We start from the raw sequence: 19,872 nt of genomic DNA on the forward strand, positions 1-19,872 counted from the left end.
GAATATTTAACAAATCCCTTTTGACAGCTCAAAGACCATTTTAATAAAGCAACATGTTAGAAGCAAATATGTGTAGCTTCATTAATTCATCAAATACAGTTTGCAAAGTGTACAGGTATGTGGTAGATCCTAAGGATGTAGTGGTTTGCAAAAATAGGCTGTTTAGGGAAATAATCCGATAAACTGATACGTGAAAGCAGAGTTCTGTGATACATTTAGAAAACAGTTGTGTATTACTCAAAGACATTCACAAGGTTATACTTGGAAAAAGCACTCAAATTCAACTAGGAAATAATCCCTATGCATTATCCAAAATTATGCCCTATGCTCCTAGATGAAGAAAAAAATTTGTATACATTGATGGATTATCATACACCCTAAACTTGAGCGTTACAATTGGGATCTGACCTGAAGAAAAGGAATTACCTAAAAGAGTAAACCTCGCGCTGTTAGATATTTGTATTTAAAATTAGTTAATTTGCCAACTCAGGGTGGTTTGGATATACAAATACACTGGAAAATAAAAGCTGTGAATATGTGTGATTGGGTTCCCCTATTTGCCAGATGTATAGCAGCTAGGGCAAACAGGTTTGGGGTAAACTGATAGACCAGCCATCCTACAGCCTCATCTTTTTTACCCTCCACCTCATTTTTGTCCAGAACCCATGAGGATTTTGTCTTCCCACTCAACAATTTTCCCCTGCTACCCTAAACTTTAAAACCCCAGACCTCTTAATTGTGAAGGGGGATGCCAGAGGGGAAGGTATTGTTAACAAAACCGAACAGTACCTTTTATAACCTTTTCAGAAATACTTTGTTCATGGTCATCTATCACCCTCTTTTCCTTGAAACCTTTTACTATAAAGGTCAGGCTTCAAGGAATGGAGGGTCCAGTTTGCATAGACAAAAGTATGTCAAGAGGAGGGGGGTAGCAAAAGACAGGAGGGGAAGGACTCATTTTTATAGAAATTTGGCAGGTACAAGGCACAAGATACCACATAGATCTCAACAAATTTCCCTAGGATTTAACCCAGGACTAGGGAAGTGGAGGCTGATTAGTGAGAGCTGTAATTTTTGATAGGTTAAATAGGAATTCAATAGCAGAGAGCAAGTTTGGAGCCTCATTTCCAGCTGGAACTCTGCAAAGTGTCCCTATAACCACGTTGAGACATTTTGGAAAAACATCCTAAATATTTGTACATACACATAAACCACAGAATATGCCTTAACTCCCATATAATCTGAGATAGCAGTATGAGTGCTGAGAAGCTTGTAATGGGGCCATTGGGGCCGTTGTAGTGAAGAGGATGATTACTGCATAGGTGAAGCGATACAGTAAAACCAGCATCTGAATGGAGACACGGCAGAATCTTAAAAAGACATTCCACTAAAAGCATAAATAAATCCAAGTAAGCCAAGGAAGGACACTGGTTTCAGTGGTGAGAAACCAAGCCACCAACTAAACCAGCTTGGTCATTGAGCGGTAACTCTGGGGAGACCAGAATCTAAAATTGAGACATTGGGTAGAACTGGAGGTCAGAGGCAGCCTCCTGACAGAGGTTCTTGCCTCCTTATCAAAACACCTTGGGAGCTTCCTTGGTTAAGTTTCAGCAGCCACTGCAGCACCAGTTCTATCCCCAGGTAGGGAGCCACCCTCTTCTGTCTCACCTGCTGCTCCCGTTGGCAGTGTATTTCAGTAGATAAGCCTGGTTTGTTGAATCCTCACCCCCACACCTCTGGCCTATACGCCAGCTCTTGTATGCATAAATAAATGTTTTTTTAAAAAAGATTTGTTTATGCATCCAGATCTGGGGCAGGGGCAGTGAAAGGATTCACCAGACACAGTGGGGAGCAGAGCAGGCTGACTGACAAAGTACACTGCTGAGGGCAACAGCGGGCTGGTCAGGAGAGGTCTACGGCACCATGTGGATCACCTCTGGGGCATGCAGGGATCGAACTCATGCTGAAGTGGCTTTAGCTTCTTAGTGCTGTGCTTTAACCGCTGCACCACTAGGGAGGGGCCTGTTTGTTTTTATTTTTTCTCTTGATTTTATTGAGATATAAAATACTGCACTATGTAAGTCTAAGATACAGTGTATGGAAAGTGTATGGAAGAGAATTATTTGGATTCTAAAAAGTCATGGGATGAATTATAACCTTTAGTTAACACAGCACCATTTCTGCTTTCTAATAATACCCAGTTCTTTTTGGAGTTTTTCTTGCCCAGTTGTTTGTACACTTGATGAGATAGAAATTCTAGCCCTCAGAGATTACGTACCACCCAAGAGGGTGGGAATTTGATCCAGACTTGGCCAATCAAATTCTTTGGGAATTTGACTCTTAAGTAAAATGACGCAAGTAAATTGCAATGACTGTAGTAAACGTTTTCAGCAGCACCACTAGAGGAGAACTTTGGACAGATTCTATTCTTAATACTCTCTAAAACTGCCAGATTTCTAACTACAGGTCTAAAATCCCAGTGTTCCCATCCATTATGTGAGTTTTTTTGTTGTTTTTATTTATGCATACAAGAACTGAGGTACAGGCCAGAAGTGCAGGGGGTTAAAGGATTCACCAGAGACAGTGGGGAGCAGAACAGGCAGATCTACTAAAATAAATTCTGAGGGGAGCAGCAGACAAGACAAAAGGTCTGCTGCGCCATGTGGGTCACCTCCCTGGCTAGGGATCAAACTCATACTGCAGTGGCTACATATAACTTCATAGTGCTGCACTGTAACCACCACCAGGGAGGACCTCTTTTCTGCCAGTCTTTCTTGGAATTTTAGTCTATGATAATTTTTGAAAAATGAAGTTATTTTTAATAATAATTGAGATAGCCTACATTCATAAAACCCATTTTACTTCTCTACTTAATTTCTTTGGCAGGTAAGAAACTATAGACTCCTCTCTAGCTATATTGATTGTCCATATTTGGTTCTAGTCAACTTTTACAACTTTTCCTCAAGAAAACCAGTTAATCCACTAGTTCATTAAGTACCTACCAGAGCCTATCAAGACAGAAAATAGCAGAGGTAACAATGATTATTGTCAATGCTTGACATTTATTTTATTTTGAATCATAGGTCTCTTGTTGATTGAAATAATCAAACTTTAATACTGTTTAGGAGGGGGGAAATGATAAGGAGACATCATTGAATATGCTTCCCTCCTTTGTCAACATTTAAAATACAAGTTTGGAGACTTGATATATTTAGAGATCATATTAATAGATGACCTATAGGGTAGATCTTCTACAAAGATTTTCAAACTAAACATACACAGCTAGCATGTTCCTTTTTCTCTCCTCTCTGTGGACATAGTGCCTATAATGGTAGAGACAGTGTACAAAGAAAAAATCACATGCTAGGGCTACTGAGACAGAAATGGGGAAGCCTAGTTACTTGCTACATTCACAAATAGCCTCAACAGCCCTAGAGTGCCTACCTTGTATTTTTTTAATATTTATTTATTTAAGCATACAAGAACTGGCATGTAAGCCAGAGGTGTGTGGGTGAGAGGATTTACCAGAAAAGAGTGGGGAGAACAATTACATTCACCGAAATATACTGCTGTGGGATGCAGCAAGGTAAGACAGGAGAGGTCTGCTGCACCATGTGGATTAGTCAAACTTGTGCTACTGATAGCTTGATAGTGCAATCTTAACCTCTGTGCCACCAGGGAGGTCCCTACTTCCTAATTCTTATATGAGAAAAATAATCCCCTTTGTGTTTTGTCTCTGTAGTCTGGTTTTCAGTTGCTGGAAGCACAGATACCACAAATAGTTAATTTGTCCGCCTTGCCCTCAGAATCATGGCAGACACCATGTCTGCATTTGCTATCAGTGTAAGATAGGAAGTTTTCATAGCAAGTAATATAACCCCAAATCTAAACTCCTTTAAACAATAAATTTTAATAATTCACAAAACTGGAGTTCTAAGAGTACAACAGATTTAAGAGTTGGGGTAAAAAAAAAAAAAGAGTTTGGGTAATCCCCTTACTCCAGCTCTCTCATGTATTGTCTTCATTTGCAGGTTGCCATCAAAATCATTGTAACAATTTCAAGCTTCTATGCAAGCTCAACTATGTCCAGAGGGAGAGTGAATCACATCTTGAAATTCCCCTAAAAAGCTTTCTGGAAGCATTCTGTGTATCTATCCTTGTCTGTCAACTGAAGTAAATTTGGGAACATTCACCATTCTTTTCCAGTTCCTGGCCAGAGGGTGATAGAACTCTAGACAGACCAGACTACTCCTGGAGCCAAGGATGCCGAATTTCAAGGACTGTGGCTAAGGGGAAAGGATTCTTGAACCTAAGGATTTTATTGGGAAAGAAGGTTAAAAAAACACTTTCTGTATTCCCAGTATTTTGCAGACATAAACACACACACACAGTTTGTTTTATCTCAACAATAAGTTCCTTGAGAGACAAATGTGTTACTTTTTTGCTTATACCACTTTTAGTGTCTAACTCAATATCCCAAAAAAGAGTGGGAATTCAAGTTCATTTTTTTTTTTCTATCAGAAAATTCAGTGAGAGAAAATGGCCTAAATTAGTAGCTCTTGGATCTTGTGTAGGTTGCTAGATTTTCTTGCTAGTCAGTTTCTTTGACTCTCAACACTTAGAAGTGCTAGGGAGGACAGGAAAAATCCAGAGTCGACAGATTTACATTTGTTCAACAACTGTATTAGGCCTCTTGCCTAAGGACTTTTTCTGGAAAAACAAATCATTGTGCTGAGTCCTTAAAGTGGAAAACTTACCAAAAAAGGAAACTGTCGGGATAAAGATGTTCTGCTTTTCTAGGGGCACAGCTGTCACTTATCCAAATCCTCCAAAAATTACAAGATTCTTAACCGTCAACGACTAGTGGTGATTACTGATGGTTATTTTCAATAATTGGGTTTCAAAGGTGTGACCATTTTATATTATTCATGTAATTTATATTCATGGAGGTGAAGGAGAAAAAAACACATGCTTCTATAAAATGTCATCACTAGGTAAATTTATAACATCACTAAATTGACTCCTGTCCTCTCCTAATTCTATTAAAATATCTTAAAAGTTTTGGGCTAAGGACTGATACTGATTTATTTCATTTATTAATGTCTCTGATTACAGCCGGGTCATTGACAAGTACAATGCATGGCACTAGTGAGCTTCGTTCCTAGAAAGTGCCCTGGACTTGGGGATCAGATAAAAATGTTTTAATCTCAGCCCAAACCACTGCTGTATGCAGAGGTTAATCACCGAACCACTCTGCTTCGTTTGCAATAAGGGGATTGCAACTGTCACTTTGGTCACCAAAGCTAAATTTACTGGATCTAAAGCTAGATCCAGTAAATACAATTACAGGTAAACAATGTTAATTTAAACTTGTTCCCTCGTCCATTTCTCCAAAGGGCCTAATTAATACTAAACGTTTACTCCGCCTCTACATGCACCAGAAATCTTAGAGCAAAAAGGGGCCTTCTGGGGTGTGGGGTGGGATGGAAAGATCACTGCCACAGGGCTCGCCGCGGCGTACGGACCCAGATGTGGAGTGTCACGGAAGGCGTTCGGTATAGACTTCGCCCTTCCGTGCAAGCAGAGGGACTAGCCCAGAGGGCAACCACAACCCGGGGGTCGGAGTCCTGGAGACCGCTACGGCAGAGCCGCAGCGCCCCCTGCCCGCAGAGATGGGGGGAGCAGGGTGAAAATGGCGGAGGCGCTGGCTTGGGAGTGGGCAAGCACTGGCTTGCGCGCGCCAGACCCCTGCAGATAATTTCCGGACCCTCGGAACCAGCCGGAAGCGGGGCCCAGGCGCGTCCGGGCGCGTCCGGGCGCGAGTGGGCGGGGCCGTTCTCCCGGAAGTGCCTGCGGGTTTGGCTGGGCTTGGCTGGGCTTGGCTGGGCTTGGCTGGGCTCGCGGCGCGGCCGACTCCCGGCATCCCCTTCTAGGAGGTGGGAGGGCGCGGGAGGGAGCTCCCGGCCTAGCCACTCTAGCGGTTCAGGACCCTCCCCTACGCTATCCCTCGGAGGGCAGGAAGGAGGAGGTGTTGGGGTTGATCCCCCGACGTGTACCGCCAAAGAGAGTTTGACTAGCCCGCGGGCAAAAACTTACCAGACTTAGAGAGAAGGGCGGGATGGACGGGCCGCTCAGTCCCCGGGAGTCTGCAAAATTCATCGCGGAAAACAGTCGAGGGGTGTTCATTGACGGCAGAGGCGTGCGGCGGGTAGCCGAGCTACTGCTCCCGCGGGTCTCGGGCCCGGAGCTGCGCGTGGAGGGCTGGAAGGCCCTGCACGAACTGAACCCCAGAGCGGCCGACGAGGCCGCGGTCAACTGGGTATTCGTGATAGACACGCTCAATTTCTCCTTCTGGTCGGAGCATGCCGACCGCAAATGTCTGGTGGGGTACCGGGGGAAAATGTACAGCGGCTACTGGTCTCTCTGCGCCGCGGTCAACCGAGCCCTGGACGAAGGTTTGTGGCCCTTCAGCTGGTTAGATCCTGCGGCCTTGCAGGTTTCGGTTTACTGGGAGGTCCCACGGAGTATGGGAGTTGGACTACAGCAATTAATAGGGGAACTTGAAGTTCTTTCTTGCCAGTCCCTCTGCTTAAAACAAGGGTAAGAAGCTGACATTTAATCCTGTTCAGTGAGAAATGATCCTAGTATTATTACGGCGTAAAAATAAGTCAGTCTTCTAGAGAACTGCTCTTTGAGGACGCCGGAGATGCAAAGAGACAGATTTCAAAGGCAAAATACATCAAATTAGCATAACAATTGTTAGGGAAAGAGTGGATAAATACAAGCAAATAGAAAAGGGATTCTGCTTCTGATTTTTTTATGACCCATTTTTAGCGCAGTCTAGTAACAAGTATTAGGTTTCATATCAATTGCGTGTTGTAACAGCAAGGATCTAATGAATATGAGTTTGACTTTTTCCTCTGGATTTTGTTTTCTCCCTAAGGGATACCAATAACTAGTGCTTCATACTATGCCACAGTGACTCTGGATCAGGTTCGTCATATATTCCGTTCTGACACAGACGTTGCCATGCCTTTGATAGATGAGAGGCATAGGATTCTCAATGAAACTGGGAAAATTCTGCTTGAGAAGTTTGAAGGCTCTTTTCTTAATTGTGTCCGTAAAAGTGAAAAAAGCGCACAGAAGCTAATGCACCTAGTAGTTGAAAATTTTCCTTCTTACAGAGATGTGACTGAGTTTGAGGTGAGTTGCTTCTGTTGGGGATTGGAGAATTCTTAGCTATCCTTTCTTTACTTTTTCATTTCCAGAACTACTTTGAGAATAAAAACTTTCAAAGTTATTTCCCTATGGACAGGGAATAGTGACAAAATTGTTGTGTTTCAAAGACATTACTTTCATAATTCTAATTAAAGTCCCTTTTATTCTTTGGTCCTTTCAATTTCAAACCTTAAAAACGACCTTCATTCAGCGTGATGATATCACTTCAGAAAAATTCACTGGATGAAAATCAGCTAAATTCTCTAGCTAAATTTTTTCTGTAGGATTCTAATGTATGTATTTCTTCTAATGTATGCTTTCTTTCTCATACACAATGTACTTCAGCTATGTTATTTGCTTTATGGTACACAAAAATAGTAATAGATATTTTTTAAATGGTGAACATTTTGTATACCTTCCCAGTGTACAGCTGGATTTTACTTTTAAACATTTTTTAGAAATACTTGTCACTATATATTTTAAGTATGATAAGATTGGAAGCAACTTCAGAGAAGTCACATAATCTAAATCTATTGTTTGAAATGAGTTGAAATTTTATAGCAATCCTTTGTGATCACACACAGTTCAGCAACTTAAATTAATGATGTTAAATTGCCTTTTGTGACTTACAAGGTGTTTGTGCATACAGTGTTGTTTGAGCCACAAAATAGCCCTATGACCTAAGGACTGGAGCATTATTGTCCTGTTTGCAGACGAGAAACCAAAATCTGAAAGAAAAATTTAATAGCTTAATGTAGGTCATTTTGTCAAGAAATAACCACTTTTTTGATTTTACTATAAAATGAGAGCTGTGATTCTGGTGATTAAGATTTTTAATTGCAAGTGGCACATAGCTATCCAACTGAAAAATCATAAGCTGAAAGAATTTTTGGATGGGTATCAGAAATACTTGGATCTGTGACACAGTGTCATCAGGATGCAGTCTTTCCTCTTTGCTTTTGTTGGCTCTTTTTTTCTCTTACTGCAGACTTATTTTCTCCATGAGTTCTGCGTCATTTGTTTGAGATTCTCTCAATTCCATTTCTAAAACTGGGCAAGAACATGACTGAACATGGATTATGACTGGTGTGCCTATGGAGTGTGGGTGGGGCAGAGGCAGTTCCTAGAAAAAATGCCCTAGACTGTTGTTGAATTTCATACAGTTTTGACCAGCTTGCTGTTGTAAAGGTTATGTTGAGAATTTGATTTACCTTTGTCTATAAGATATATAACTTCAGCATTGTTTTTCAAGAAATTATAGATCAAGTTCATTGGCTCATCATGTAGGCCATCCAGATATATAAAGTAGTGTGTATAGCCAGTGTAGAAATCAGTCTGCCCATCTCATGATTAATCCAAGTATTAGGGCCTCCTAGGTGGCACAATGGGTTAAAGTGCAGCTCTATGAGGCTATTTTCAGCCACTGCAGCATGAGTTCAATCCCTGGCCAGGGAGGTAACCCAACAGGGCGCAGCACACCTCTCTTGTCTCACCCACTGCTCAACAGTCTATTTCAGTCAGTCTGTCTCTTCTGCTCCCCACTCTGTCTCTGGTGAGTCGCTCAACACTTCCTGTACCTCTGGCTTCTACCCCAACTCCTATATGCATAAATAAATCTTTGGAAAAAAAAAAAGGAATTCATGCAGTCAAGAACTGACACAGTTGCAGTGGAAGGGTTAAGATTATATTTAACATCAGCTTGGAAGTGGTTTGTTTGCTTTAAGTTATGAGCTTAATTTTTGTAGAAGAAAGGGATAAAAAAATTTAGGTTATAATATTTAGTAAGCATTTGTTGAATTTCAGTTTTATTTATAACTCAGTGAATGCTTTTGATTGAATTTGCTTAAAAGTGCAAAAGAATCTAAATTAGCTTTAAGGCTGATGAATCTTAGGATGGCATTAGTATCTGAAACAATTCCCATTATTGTACATTTTTCTCAAATGCATTTTTAGAAAAAAAATCCCAAAATGTTACAAAAATCATACTTTAGGGTCTCAGAATGGATAAAGGGGCATTTATGTGGTGGTGCATGGAAAACTAGACTTTCAATGGTGACCATGATATAGTGTATAGAGGTATCAAATAATGTTATACACTGTTCACTAAAAAAAACTTGATGTGTTCTTAAAGGAATGTTTTTCACTTACTTTTCTTATGAGGTTATTATTACTGTTACCCAACTGTACTTTATTTCTGTAATCCCTCTGTCTCCTAACATAATACTGGGTACCATATTACTGACATAATACTAATATATATAATGGGTGCTCAGTGCTTTGATTATTCAATTATTGTATTTCTATATAAAAGACACACAAATAATGAAAGCAGTACTTTGTACAGTTAATTCCAAATCTGGAGGAATTTTAATGAACTTTTGGAGTAGCTTTTGAAATCTACATAGAACATATTAACATGAAATATATCTTCTGATTCATATTGTAAGCTTTCTAATAACAAAAATAAAAGATATTAATTACAGAATTTGGGAAGTATAGGGAAGTAATTTCTATTCTACGAAGAGGTAACACCACTGTCAACAACTTGATCTTTTTCTCTGCATGCATGTGTTGAGTGTGTGTGTGTGTGTGTGTGTGCGTGCACATGTGTGTCTGTGTCACATGGAGGATGAGGGCCATGCTACAAAACACTTTTAGAATTTAACAAATTATGAATAACTTTCAATAAATATTCTTTCACAGCACAGTTATTTTTTTCATAGTGCTACTTTTTCACATTGTTCCACACTTGATGTGCAGTCTAATTATTTACTCACCACCATAACTGTGTTTGGTACAGTTTTGTTTTTTAGATTGAATGTTTTGTAATTATAAACAATACTGCATAATAGTTTAATTCCCATAACTATTTTTTTAATGGGTGCCTATTAGTGGAGTTGCTGAGTCACTGCATGGCCATGATCTCAGGCTTCTAACGCATAAAAATGGACAGTTCTCCACAAGGATGGTAACAGAGATGGTCAGCAGCAAAGGAGGGCGCTCTTTCCTAGCCCTTCATGACATGGTTATGTTACTAGTTACTATACTTTTTGATCTTTAATAGGTTGCATAAAAATAGTGAAAATTATTTTAATGTGTACTTATTTACTGAGATTATCCTTCATTTTTAGACGTTTATAAACTAATTAATGAAATGAGAAAATTTTATTTTGGATTGATTTATATTAGTGATTTCCCTATCAAATCAGTGAGGAAGCTTTAAAATCCAGATATAATTCCAAAACGCTAACCTGAAAGACTTTGGTCAATAGAGAAAAGAAGAAGGACTATTTTTTTTTAAACTCTGCAGCTGACTCTGATTTAGAGTATGCCCTAACCATGTATGAGTCCTGATCTGCTTCTTGTATGGCTAGAGTATCATATCTGACACTGATAAATATATATGAAAAATGAGGTTTTTTGATACTTTTATCAATAGCATTTTATGTTACTCTTAAGCATTTATAATTCTTAAACTTCTGATTTGTTCATGGTAAATTTGTTGAAGAAAATCAACTTACTGGGTAGAGGTTTTCTTTGATAATTATTTTAAAAGGTATTTTGATTTTTTTTCACTACAAACTAATATTATGAAACACAGCAGTTGTTATTTTGGGATTTACCTGTATTTTCAGTGTTAGCAGGTGGTATTTTAAATACAAAATTTGATTGCTAAAATCATTTGTATGTAAAACCATGTAAGCATATGCTGAAAATGTTTAATATGTTTTTAATTTACTTTGATTTCTCCGGGGAATCTTATATTATTTTTTTCATTTCAAGCGTATCATAATCTTATACTAACTGGCTACCATGGAAACCATGGTCATTGAGTTGACAATTTATATTTTGTTAAATACCAGATTTTGTTATATAACTCTGGTTTGCCTAAGTTTTTCCAGTTTGCTCTGTGAATATTATTAAAAATATTAGATGGGGGCCTCCCTGGTAGTGCAAGGGAGCCTGGTAAGTCTCAGCACTATGAAGCTATCAGCAGCCACTGCAGCACAGTTTGACCCCTGGCCAGGGAGCTGACCCACATGGCATGCCAGACCTGGCTTTCCCACTGCTCCCCTCAGTAGTGTATTTCGTCAGTCTTCCTGGTATGCTCCCCACTCTGTCTCTGATGAATCCTTTCACACCTACACCCCAATTCTTGTATGCATAAATAATTTTTAAAAAATCAGATAGTACTGCTATTATAATAAACAAAATGTAATAATTATGTTTGGTAATAGTTTTGTAAATTAAATTTTTTATCTTGCTGTTTAATAAACTAGACTTGAAATTAAAACCTAGTGATACTGTGTATGTGCAACTTAAGTAGAGAAAGGATTGCCACATTGTCATTTTGAAGGTTTTATTTATTTTGCATAGAAAAACTGGTGTGTAAGCCAGAGGTGTGAGGGGCTAGAGGATTCACGAACAGGCAGAACAGGCAGATTAACTGAAATACACTGCTAAGCGGAGCAGTGGGTGAAACGAGAAGTCTAGCGTGCCGTGTGGGTCAGCTCCGTGGCCAGTGATCCAACTCCTGCTGCAGTGGCTGTGGATAGCTTCATAGTGCTGAGACCTCACCCCTTTCACCACCAGGGAGGCTCCTGTAGAGTGTCTCTTATTTATGGTTGCTTGTTAATTTTGCTTTTTAATTTATTATATATAAATTGTATTTTATATGCCTTAAAAAATACGGGAAGTAAGTCTGGAGTGATAGAGGCAACTGACTATCCATTAGAACTTCCTTTTTTACCCCTGTAAAAGTTCTCTTAATTCTTAGCAATAGAGTAATGTAGGTTTTTTTAAATAGCACCCATAAAAGTCTCAAATCTCAAGTAACATTTATATTCTCTTCATTCACCAGGGGAAAAGAATTTCCTTTTACAAACGAGCCCAAATCCTGGTGGCGGATACATGGAGTGTTTTAGAGGGAAAAGGAGATGGCTGCTTTAAGGACATTTCCAGTATCACCATGTTTGCTGACTATAGATTACCTCAGATTCTTGCTCACCTGGGAGCACTGAAATACTCTGAGGAGCTATTGGAGAAACTTCACAAAGGTTTGCCACCTTAGTTAAGTCATTCTTTGTTATACTATCAATTATTAAGTCTAGTTTTTTTCACAAAAGGTCTTTGTTTAGAATGCACTATCTGTTGGTAAAAGCATATAGGAAGAAAAATACAAGAGCAATTCAACTATAGAGAAAATTACCCTTTTTTTTGTCTGTAGACTGGATATGTGGGAAATTAGACTATACGGACGTTATAACATAAGAACCTCCTAATAAATGAAATGAAACTTAAATCTGTGTTACATAAAGGTATGTAACACTGAGAGAGTTTGTCAGGTGTAGCATTTGTGTTAAGCAGAAGAATACACTACACTGGCCTTAAAGGGGAGCAGAGAGGTAATATGTGCTGGATTTTAAGTCACGAGGTTCCAAGACCTGCCCCTGGGTTGTCTTACACAAGTCACTTGTCATTGCATTCAGACTATTGACCCTCAAGAATGGAAACCTTATTTATGAGTATAGATAGTTATGTTTGACAGAAGAACTAAAGAGGATTTGTATGCTAACTTCTAAAGCAAAGTAAGGAAATGGAGGGACACAGTGTCAAGTGTCTGATATTTCAGCTGCCTCAGTGACCAGTGGCTAAGCACTAGGGAAGGTGGATGGTTGGTACCTATGGGACAGGGGCATCTCATTGGGTCATAGGGCCTCTTTGTTACAGTGAGGCTCTGTTAGCAAAGCTCTTGCATGACCTTGACTGGCATCTGAACTTGGATTCTGAAAAGGGTGTGAAATCACATGCACCTAGGGCGAACACTCTCAAGGGCCGTGTCTGAGCTCCAAGAATGTGAGAAAATAGGTCATGCGAGCAAGCAGCCATGTCTGAGTAAGATAGCAAAAGAGCATATCAAGAGAAGTGTCCAGGTGTGTGCGAGGGCTCGGCCATCTGGGGCTGGACAGGTGTTCCAAGAATTAGAACACTAGATATAGTTAGGTTAATTCAATACGCTGTTATAGCTGCAAAATAAAGACTCACTGCATGCTGGACATAGCAGTCATCCTTATGGTTTGTCCTTCATAGGCAAACCCTAGGTCTCAGGCCCACTAGAGGTCTACAAGGTTCTAAGTAAGTTGGTGCTTGTTGGTCAGAGGTCAAGTATAACCAGCATTTGTGTTTTGTTTGGCCCCTACAGGGCTTTAGGCAACTTTCAATTAGTTATCAATACTTGACAATTAGAATGTTTTACATGAAAATCAAACTTGGACTTCTTTTACAAAAATAGAGAATAGGGCCCTCCCTGGTGACACAAGGGGTCATCGCAGCATTATGAAGCTATCTGTGGCCACCGCAGAACAGATTCAATCCCCAGCCAAGGGATTGGTGCAGCAGACCTCTCCTGCTGCTCTCCTCAACAGTGTTTTTCAGTCAATCCACCTGTTTTCCCCACTCTGTCTCTGGTGAGTCCTCTTGCCTTCCCACCCCCCCCCAACCCCCAAACTTCTGACCTACAGCCCAGTTCTTGTATGCACAAATAAATAAATCTTCAAAAAAATAGGCAACTGTGGGGACATTGCGCCTACCTTTAGAAAGGGCAAGGCATGTATGTGCTTGAGCTCACCACAGTTTGCATCTGCCTGATCCTTCATAGGCAGCTGAGTTGATGAGCGCATCTTGTCTTAATGGCAAAGTACAGTCAGTACCCACTTTGTAAAACCAGACATGTCCTAAAGATGTGCACCAAATAAACTGGGTCCTCAGGGAGCTCTCAGCTTCATATTTAGGCAGCGCTGACTAAAGGATCCTGAATCCAAAGAACAATCATGGAATTCCTTGCTCCAGTTAACAACTTGATTTCCTAGGTGACCTCCCGGATGCACTTAGGGTTTCACCAAGACAATGTTCAGTTCTCAAATGGGGAAGGTGGTACTGATTTGTACTAGTAAAATCCTTCAAATTTGTACTAGTAAAGTCTTCCCTGGCATGAAATCTAATTTTAAACCCTTTAAAAAATAATTTGGGGCCCTCCCTGGTGGTGCAAGGGGTTGGGGCGCAGCACTGTGAAACAGTACAAAGCCACTTCCTGCACAAGTTCGATCCCCAACCTGGAAGGTGACTGGCATGGTGCAGCAGACCTCTCCTGACCCACCCACTGCTCCCGTCAGCCGTGTACTTCATCAGTCTGCCTGTTCTGCTCCCCACTCTGTCTCTGGTGAATCCTCTTACCACCCGTACCTCTGGCCTGTACCCCAGTTCTATACATGAATAAATATATTTTAAAAATAATTTGGAAGTTTTTGCTATCATATAAGCTTATGGTTATGGTATTATTTATTAGGGAGTTAGTTTGTTTAAGGTGCTATGTTAGCTCTGAGGAACATTGAAGCAACCAGACATGATCCCAACTCTTTTGAATTTAACTTGCAATTGTGATTTAAAACCTAAGTTTAGAAATGGTTTAAATTACCAAAAATAAAAAGAAGTATAAGGTTTATAATTTTATTTACATATAGTTTACGTTACTGTTCATTTCATTTTTTCCTTTACAATGTTTGCTTGCTTTTCTCAGGTGTACCCTCATAGAACTCCCTCCGCCCATTCACCTGTGCACTGTCACCACAGTCCTTGTGCGTTTTGACCCCTCTGTCCTCCTCTCCTGTAGAATGTCTGATTGATAGTTGTCTGTTTATTTTTGTTATGTTGTGTTGTGTTTTTTATTGTTATTATTTTCCCCTTGATCCCTTGTGTGTTTCCGCCTATAAGTGAAACTATCCAATATTTTTCTTTTTTCTTCTGACTTATTTCACTGAGCATAATCCCTTTTGGTTCCATCCATGCAGCTGCAAATGGCAATAATTTATCTTAAGATTTACAATCTTAAAATGAGTACTATCTAAGTACTCTTTTGTTCTGCAGTAAAGTTATGAGTAGATTTTATTTCATTGGTTCTTAATGTTTCTTGCTCTTTTTTTCCTTCTTCAGGGGAAATGTTCTCCTATGGAAGCAAGCAAGAGGTGGAAATCAGAGGGTGCTCACTTTGGTGTGTTGAGCTAATCCGGGATTGTCTTCTTGAGCTTATTGAGAAAAAAGGTGACAAAACTGGTGGAGAGATCAATTCCATTCTTCTTGATTATTACTTATGGGACTATGCACGTGACCATAGGGAAGATATGAAAGAAATTCCATTTCATCGTACACGTTGCATATATTATTGACTCAAAGTGTAAACAGATCCAAAGAAAACCCTTTGCATTTTTTAAATACAGTAATTAAGTTTTGTATTTGATTTCTCCCCTCAGGTATAGTTCCCCTGGTGATCACACACCCTACCACCTGTGACCTGTTATCACAATCCATTGTACTCTTGCGTGGCCTGATTTGGCTCCCCACCCCATGCTCTTTGCCTCAGATTTGTGGTCAGCTTTAAAGTTTGGTCTTTTTTCCTGTCCCTTTGTTTGGTTGTTCTAGATTCCACATACAAGTGGAACCATTTGGTATTTCTCTTTCTCCTTCTGGCTCACTTTGCTTAGAATAATTCCTTGCAGCTCCGTCCATGTCCTGCAGTCAGCATGAGTTTATCTTTTGATTGCTCACCAGTGTTCCATTGTGTATATCCACCACAGCTTCTTGATCCAGAGCCTTTGTGTTGTTCCCATATGTTAGCTATTGTAAACCATGCTGCTGTAAAAGTAGGAATGCAGGTTTCCTTTCAAATTACTGGATTTTTGGTGTCTTTTGGGTATATTCCTAGGAGTGGAATCACTGGATCTTATGGTAGATGCACTGGGGGTGTTTTGAGGAATCTACACCACTTTTCCGTAGTGGCTGGGCCAGTTTGCATTCCACCAGCGGTGTAAGAACCCCTCTGCATCTTTATATCACATAATTATTTGGACTATTTTGCTTTGCTGTTAAGAGGTTACAGGGACAAGACATTTTTTTGGTGGAGAACAACAAGAAAATTGATTACTCAAGACTCATTTAAAAAAAATTTCCCAATGTATCATTTTGTATCTCGAACTTTATTCTTTGGCAGCTTGTTTAGTTTTGACTGTTTTCCTCTTTTGTGGACAGAGTTTAGAGAAACAGTGAAGAGACTTGAGTGATTTCTTTAAGTCTCAGATTACTTAAGATCAATCATGGCTTATGTGACTAACCTTAAGTGCCAGTATTTTATCTATTCAGTTGGCATCTTATTTCAAGTTGTAGGAATTTTCTTTATACCTTAATCATTTGATATAAAAAGGGGGGGTGTTAAGTCTTTACTGTATGAATGCTGATACTTCTGTAAAAATCACGACAACTTTTTAAAAATTGTTTTTACTAGCAATGACAGTTTCGTACATGATGATTTTTCATTTAGGGTATCTGTTTAATGTTTATTTTTCTACAATGAAATTGAATAAATATTTTAAGAACCTTTCTAAAACATGGGTGGATTATTTTATTAAAACAGAATTTACCAATAAAATAATTGTTGTTTAATTATTGAGGTAACATGTTTTTTTTAATATTTTTTTACATCATTGTTAACTTTTGTACAATATTTGATTTCTCCCCGCATGTATAGTCCCCATAATTTTCCCATCACTGCGGCATCCATGACCATCATCATATCCCTTGTGCTCTCCCCTCCTGTTTTAACCCTTCTCTCTCCTCCTTCCAGAGCTAACATTTTATATCACTATGTAAGTTTTAGGAGTAAAGGTTCATAACAAATTATCATATATAATTTTTAAAGGTTTATAAAAAGTTTGATTATATTACACACCTCTCGTTACCTGCCAACTACTCATTTCACCTCACTCCTACCGTCCAATAGAATCTTGATTTTGATGTTTACTTTGAGTTGGCTGAATCAAAGACCTCCTTTCCCTAAGCTCTTTACTGCCATCTGCTGGAAGCTTGCCATGATAACCTTACAAATGACAACTATGACTGTGAATGGGGACCCTTGGAGTTGTGCATTGCACAATTGGTGCCATCAAAGTAGTGATCTGTATCTGCTAATGTGAGTCATGGGAAAGTGATCCCCTCCACAGTTCCAGAGGTAGGTCTGCGTTAATATGAATGGTTTATGGGCCCTCCCTGATGGTGCAGTGGGTTAAAGCACAACATATGATAAGCTATCGTAGCTACTGCAGCACAACTACTCCCTGGCCAGGGAGATAACCCACATGGTGACCCATATGGTGAGGCAGACCTTTCCTGACCTATTCTCTGCTCCCCTCAGCAATATATTTTGTCGGTCAGCCTGTTCTGCTCCCCACTCTGTCTCTGGTGAATCCTCTCACCCCTCGCTTCTCTAGCCTGTATCTGAGTTCTGTATGTATAAATAAATAAATCTTTTAAAAAATATATGAATGGTTTATTAGTGGTCATGATAATCCTCTCTGTCTGTGACTGCTTTAGAAATGGGTATATAAAGTCAAGCATCACTTCACAGTCATATGTTCTCAGAAATGTGTCATTAGGCAATTCTGTCATTGTGTAAATGGCAGAGTGTAAGTACAAAGACATAGATGGTATCACTTACTACACATCTGGCCTATATGAATCCCCTGTGGGGACAACCATTGTATATGCAGTCCCTTGATCTAAATAAATATCCTTAAGTGACACTAGAAGGTCTAATCTCATTCTAGCGAGTGACGGTGGGAGGAGGCTTCTGAAAAAGACTTCTTCACTTTAAGAGACATAGGAAAGGTCTTTTCATTGAACAATGTTCTGACTTAAGGTGACACCTGAAGCTGTATTAATTGTGGTGTGGAGCCAGCTCTGCTGCTCTGTTCAGCCTGTCTGAGCCCATCCTGGCCATTAACTTCACTCCTGAGATAATAAACATGACCTTATGTCATTCATTTCAGGGTAATTTTCTGTAACTTGTAATAGAAAATGTCATGATAGTTTTCAATAAACCCACTCGCCTGAGGCTTCAGGAAGCAGAAGGAAAATGGTCACTAGACTAGACCTCGGGCCATTTCTTACTTTTCCTTACCCAGCCCCTTTCTTCACCCTCTCATTTTTTCTTCTTTTATTCCAATTACACTGCCCCTCTTCATTTTTTTCCTTCTCCCCCTTCTCACTCTTTTTCCTCCTCCCATCTCTCCACCCCTCTCTCTTGCTTCCAGGCTCAGCAGGCTCTGACATTACTATTTTCCCTACAATTTATGTCATATAAAAGACAGGAAAGATGGCCCAGGGCTGTATGGTGCTCTTGCTGTGTGAGGCCCAGCTGTCTTTTTCTTATATGCCACTGAGCATAATCTGAACTCACGACCTAAGATGTCTGTTCTAATCTGAACAGCAAGTTTGAAGAAGCATGAAGTTGAATAGTGCAAGGATTGACAGGAAAGCTCTAACAAATGGCACATGCATTTTTACTTTCATCTCACAAGAATTTAGTCATGTGACCATGATTAACTGCCAAGGAAGCTAGGAAAGTAGTCTTTCTTGTGGGCACTGGGTAACAACTACATTACATAAAGTATGGATGGATATTGGGAAACACAAGTTTTTAGCACCAGTATTTGGACTTAACAGTTTTCCTATCTGAAACAATAAAATTTTAATAACATTTCAGTGGGATTATTGAAAACTACTAGTTGATATTTTCTATTACAATAATATTTTTAACAGATGCAGTAATTTTCCAGGTATGTTATTTCATTGTGGTTGAAAAATGGTAATGTTGTAATTCTAGTATTTTTGGGTTTGTGGGTCTCATGCAGGGACAACTCTCTTGATGGATTTCAGGGTAGTGTGGAGAACATAAAAAATAAGGAGCCAGCTTCTAATGTTCTGGAAAGAGATGAGAATGTCAAAATAGGATCTGAAAAATTTTGACTCTGCTGATTCATTCTTCATACTCAAAGGAAAGTAATGAAAATGCACAGCCTTTGGGACCCCCTGATCACAGCCCTCCATTCACAAAACACCTTTGTTTACTGACCAAGTTTCCTCCTACAGATTAAACACCACTTTTAAACCCTTGTTAATTTGTTTCCTTTAATAGCCTTTGCTTTGCAAGCAGTTCAGAAACAGTTTGGTTTTAAAATTATTTTAAATTTCACTAGTAATTCTTAGGTGGTCAATGTATAACTGAAGACATTTAGCCAGGGTACTATGCCAATGCCCTCCAAAATAAATAGGTTGTGTTAACTATTTGTTGCAGCTTGGGATCTCTCAGCAAGAGGATGATTGGGGGGAGGTCATAAGGAAGTGGGATTCTCTGTAAATTGGATATGGAAAAATGAGAAAATCTACCATCACTTATTTCAATGAAATCTTACAGGAGCTCAGACTAGAACAAGAAAAAAAACCCTGAAATTGGTAAAGGAGAAGCAGTTGCTCAAGTTTGAAAGGTATTTTTGCTCTGTTGGAAGAAATGACTCTGACAGATAGTGGCTGGTCAACAGAGAACAAATCTTTGCTTAAATGAAAATTCTGGGATGGCCCTCCCTGGTGGTGCAGCGGGTTAATGCACTGCAAAAGAAGCTTAAGCCACTTCCGCATGAGTTCCATCCCTGCCTGCCCAGGAGGAGATCCACATGTTGTGGCAGACCTCTCCTGACCCACCCGCTGCTCCCTTTAGCAGTGTACTTCGTTGATCTGCCTGTTCTGCTCCCCACTCTGTCCCTGGTCACT

At 39.7% G+C, this 19,872-nt stretch overlaps 1 protein-coding gene across 1 annotated transcript; it reads left to right on the forward strand.

Annotated features, from left to right (window-relative positions):
• The first annotated feature begins 5,954 nt into the window (after positions 1-5,954).
• On the forward strand, positions 5,955-16,649 carry LOC101637596 (chromosome unknown open reading frame, human C9orf64). The gene is made up of 4 exons (XM_004677534.2): positions 5,955-6,455; positions 6,944-7,203; positions 12,080-12,275; positions 15,208-16,649. Exons 1-4 carry the CDS (start codon positions 6,119-6,121, stop codon positions 15,438-15,440), a joined length of 1,026 nt encoding a protein of 341 aa, XP_004677591.1. The 5' UTR covers positions 5,955-6,118; the 3' UTR covers positions 15,441-16,649.
• Positions 16,650-19,872: the final 3,223 nt, after the last annotated feature.

The sequence above is a fragment of the Condylura cristata genome, unplaced genomic scaffold, assembly GCF_000260355.1.
Source record: "Condylura cristata isolate star-nosed mole 26May11 unplaced genomic scaffold, ConCri1.0 scaffold00006, whole genome shotgun sequence".
Classification (NCBI taxonomy): Eukaryota; Metazoa; Chordata; class Mammalia; order Eulipotyphla; family Talpidae; genus Condylura; species Condylura cristata.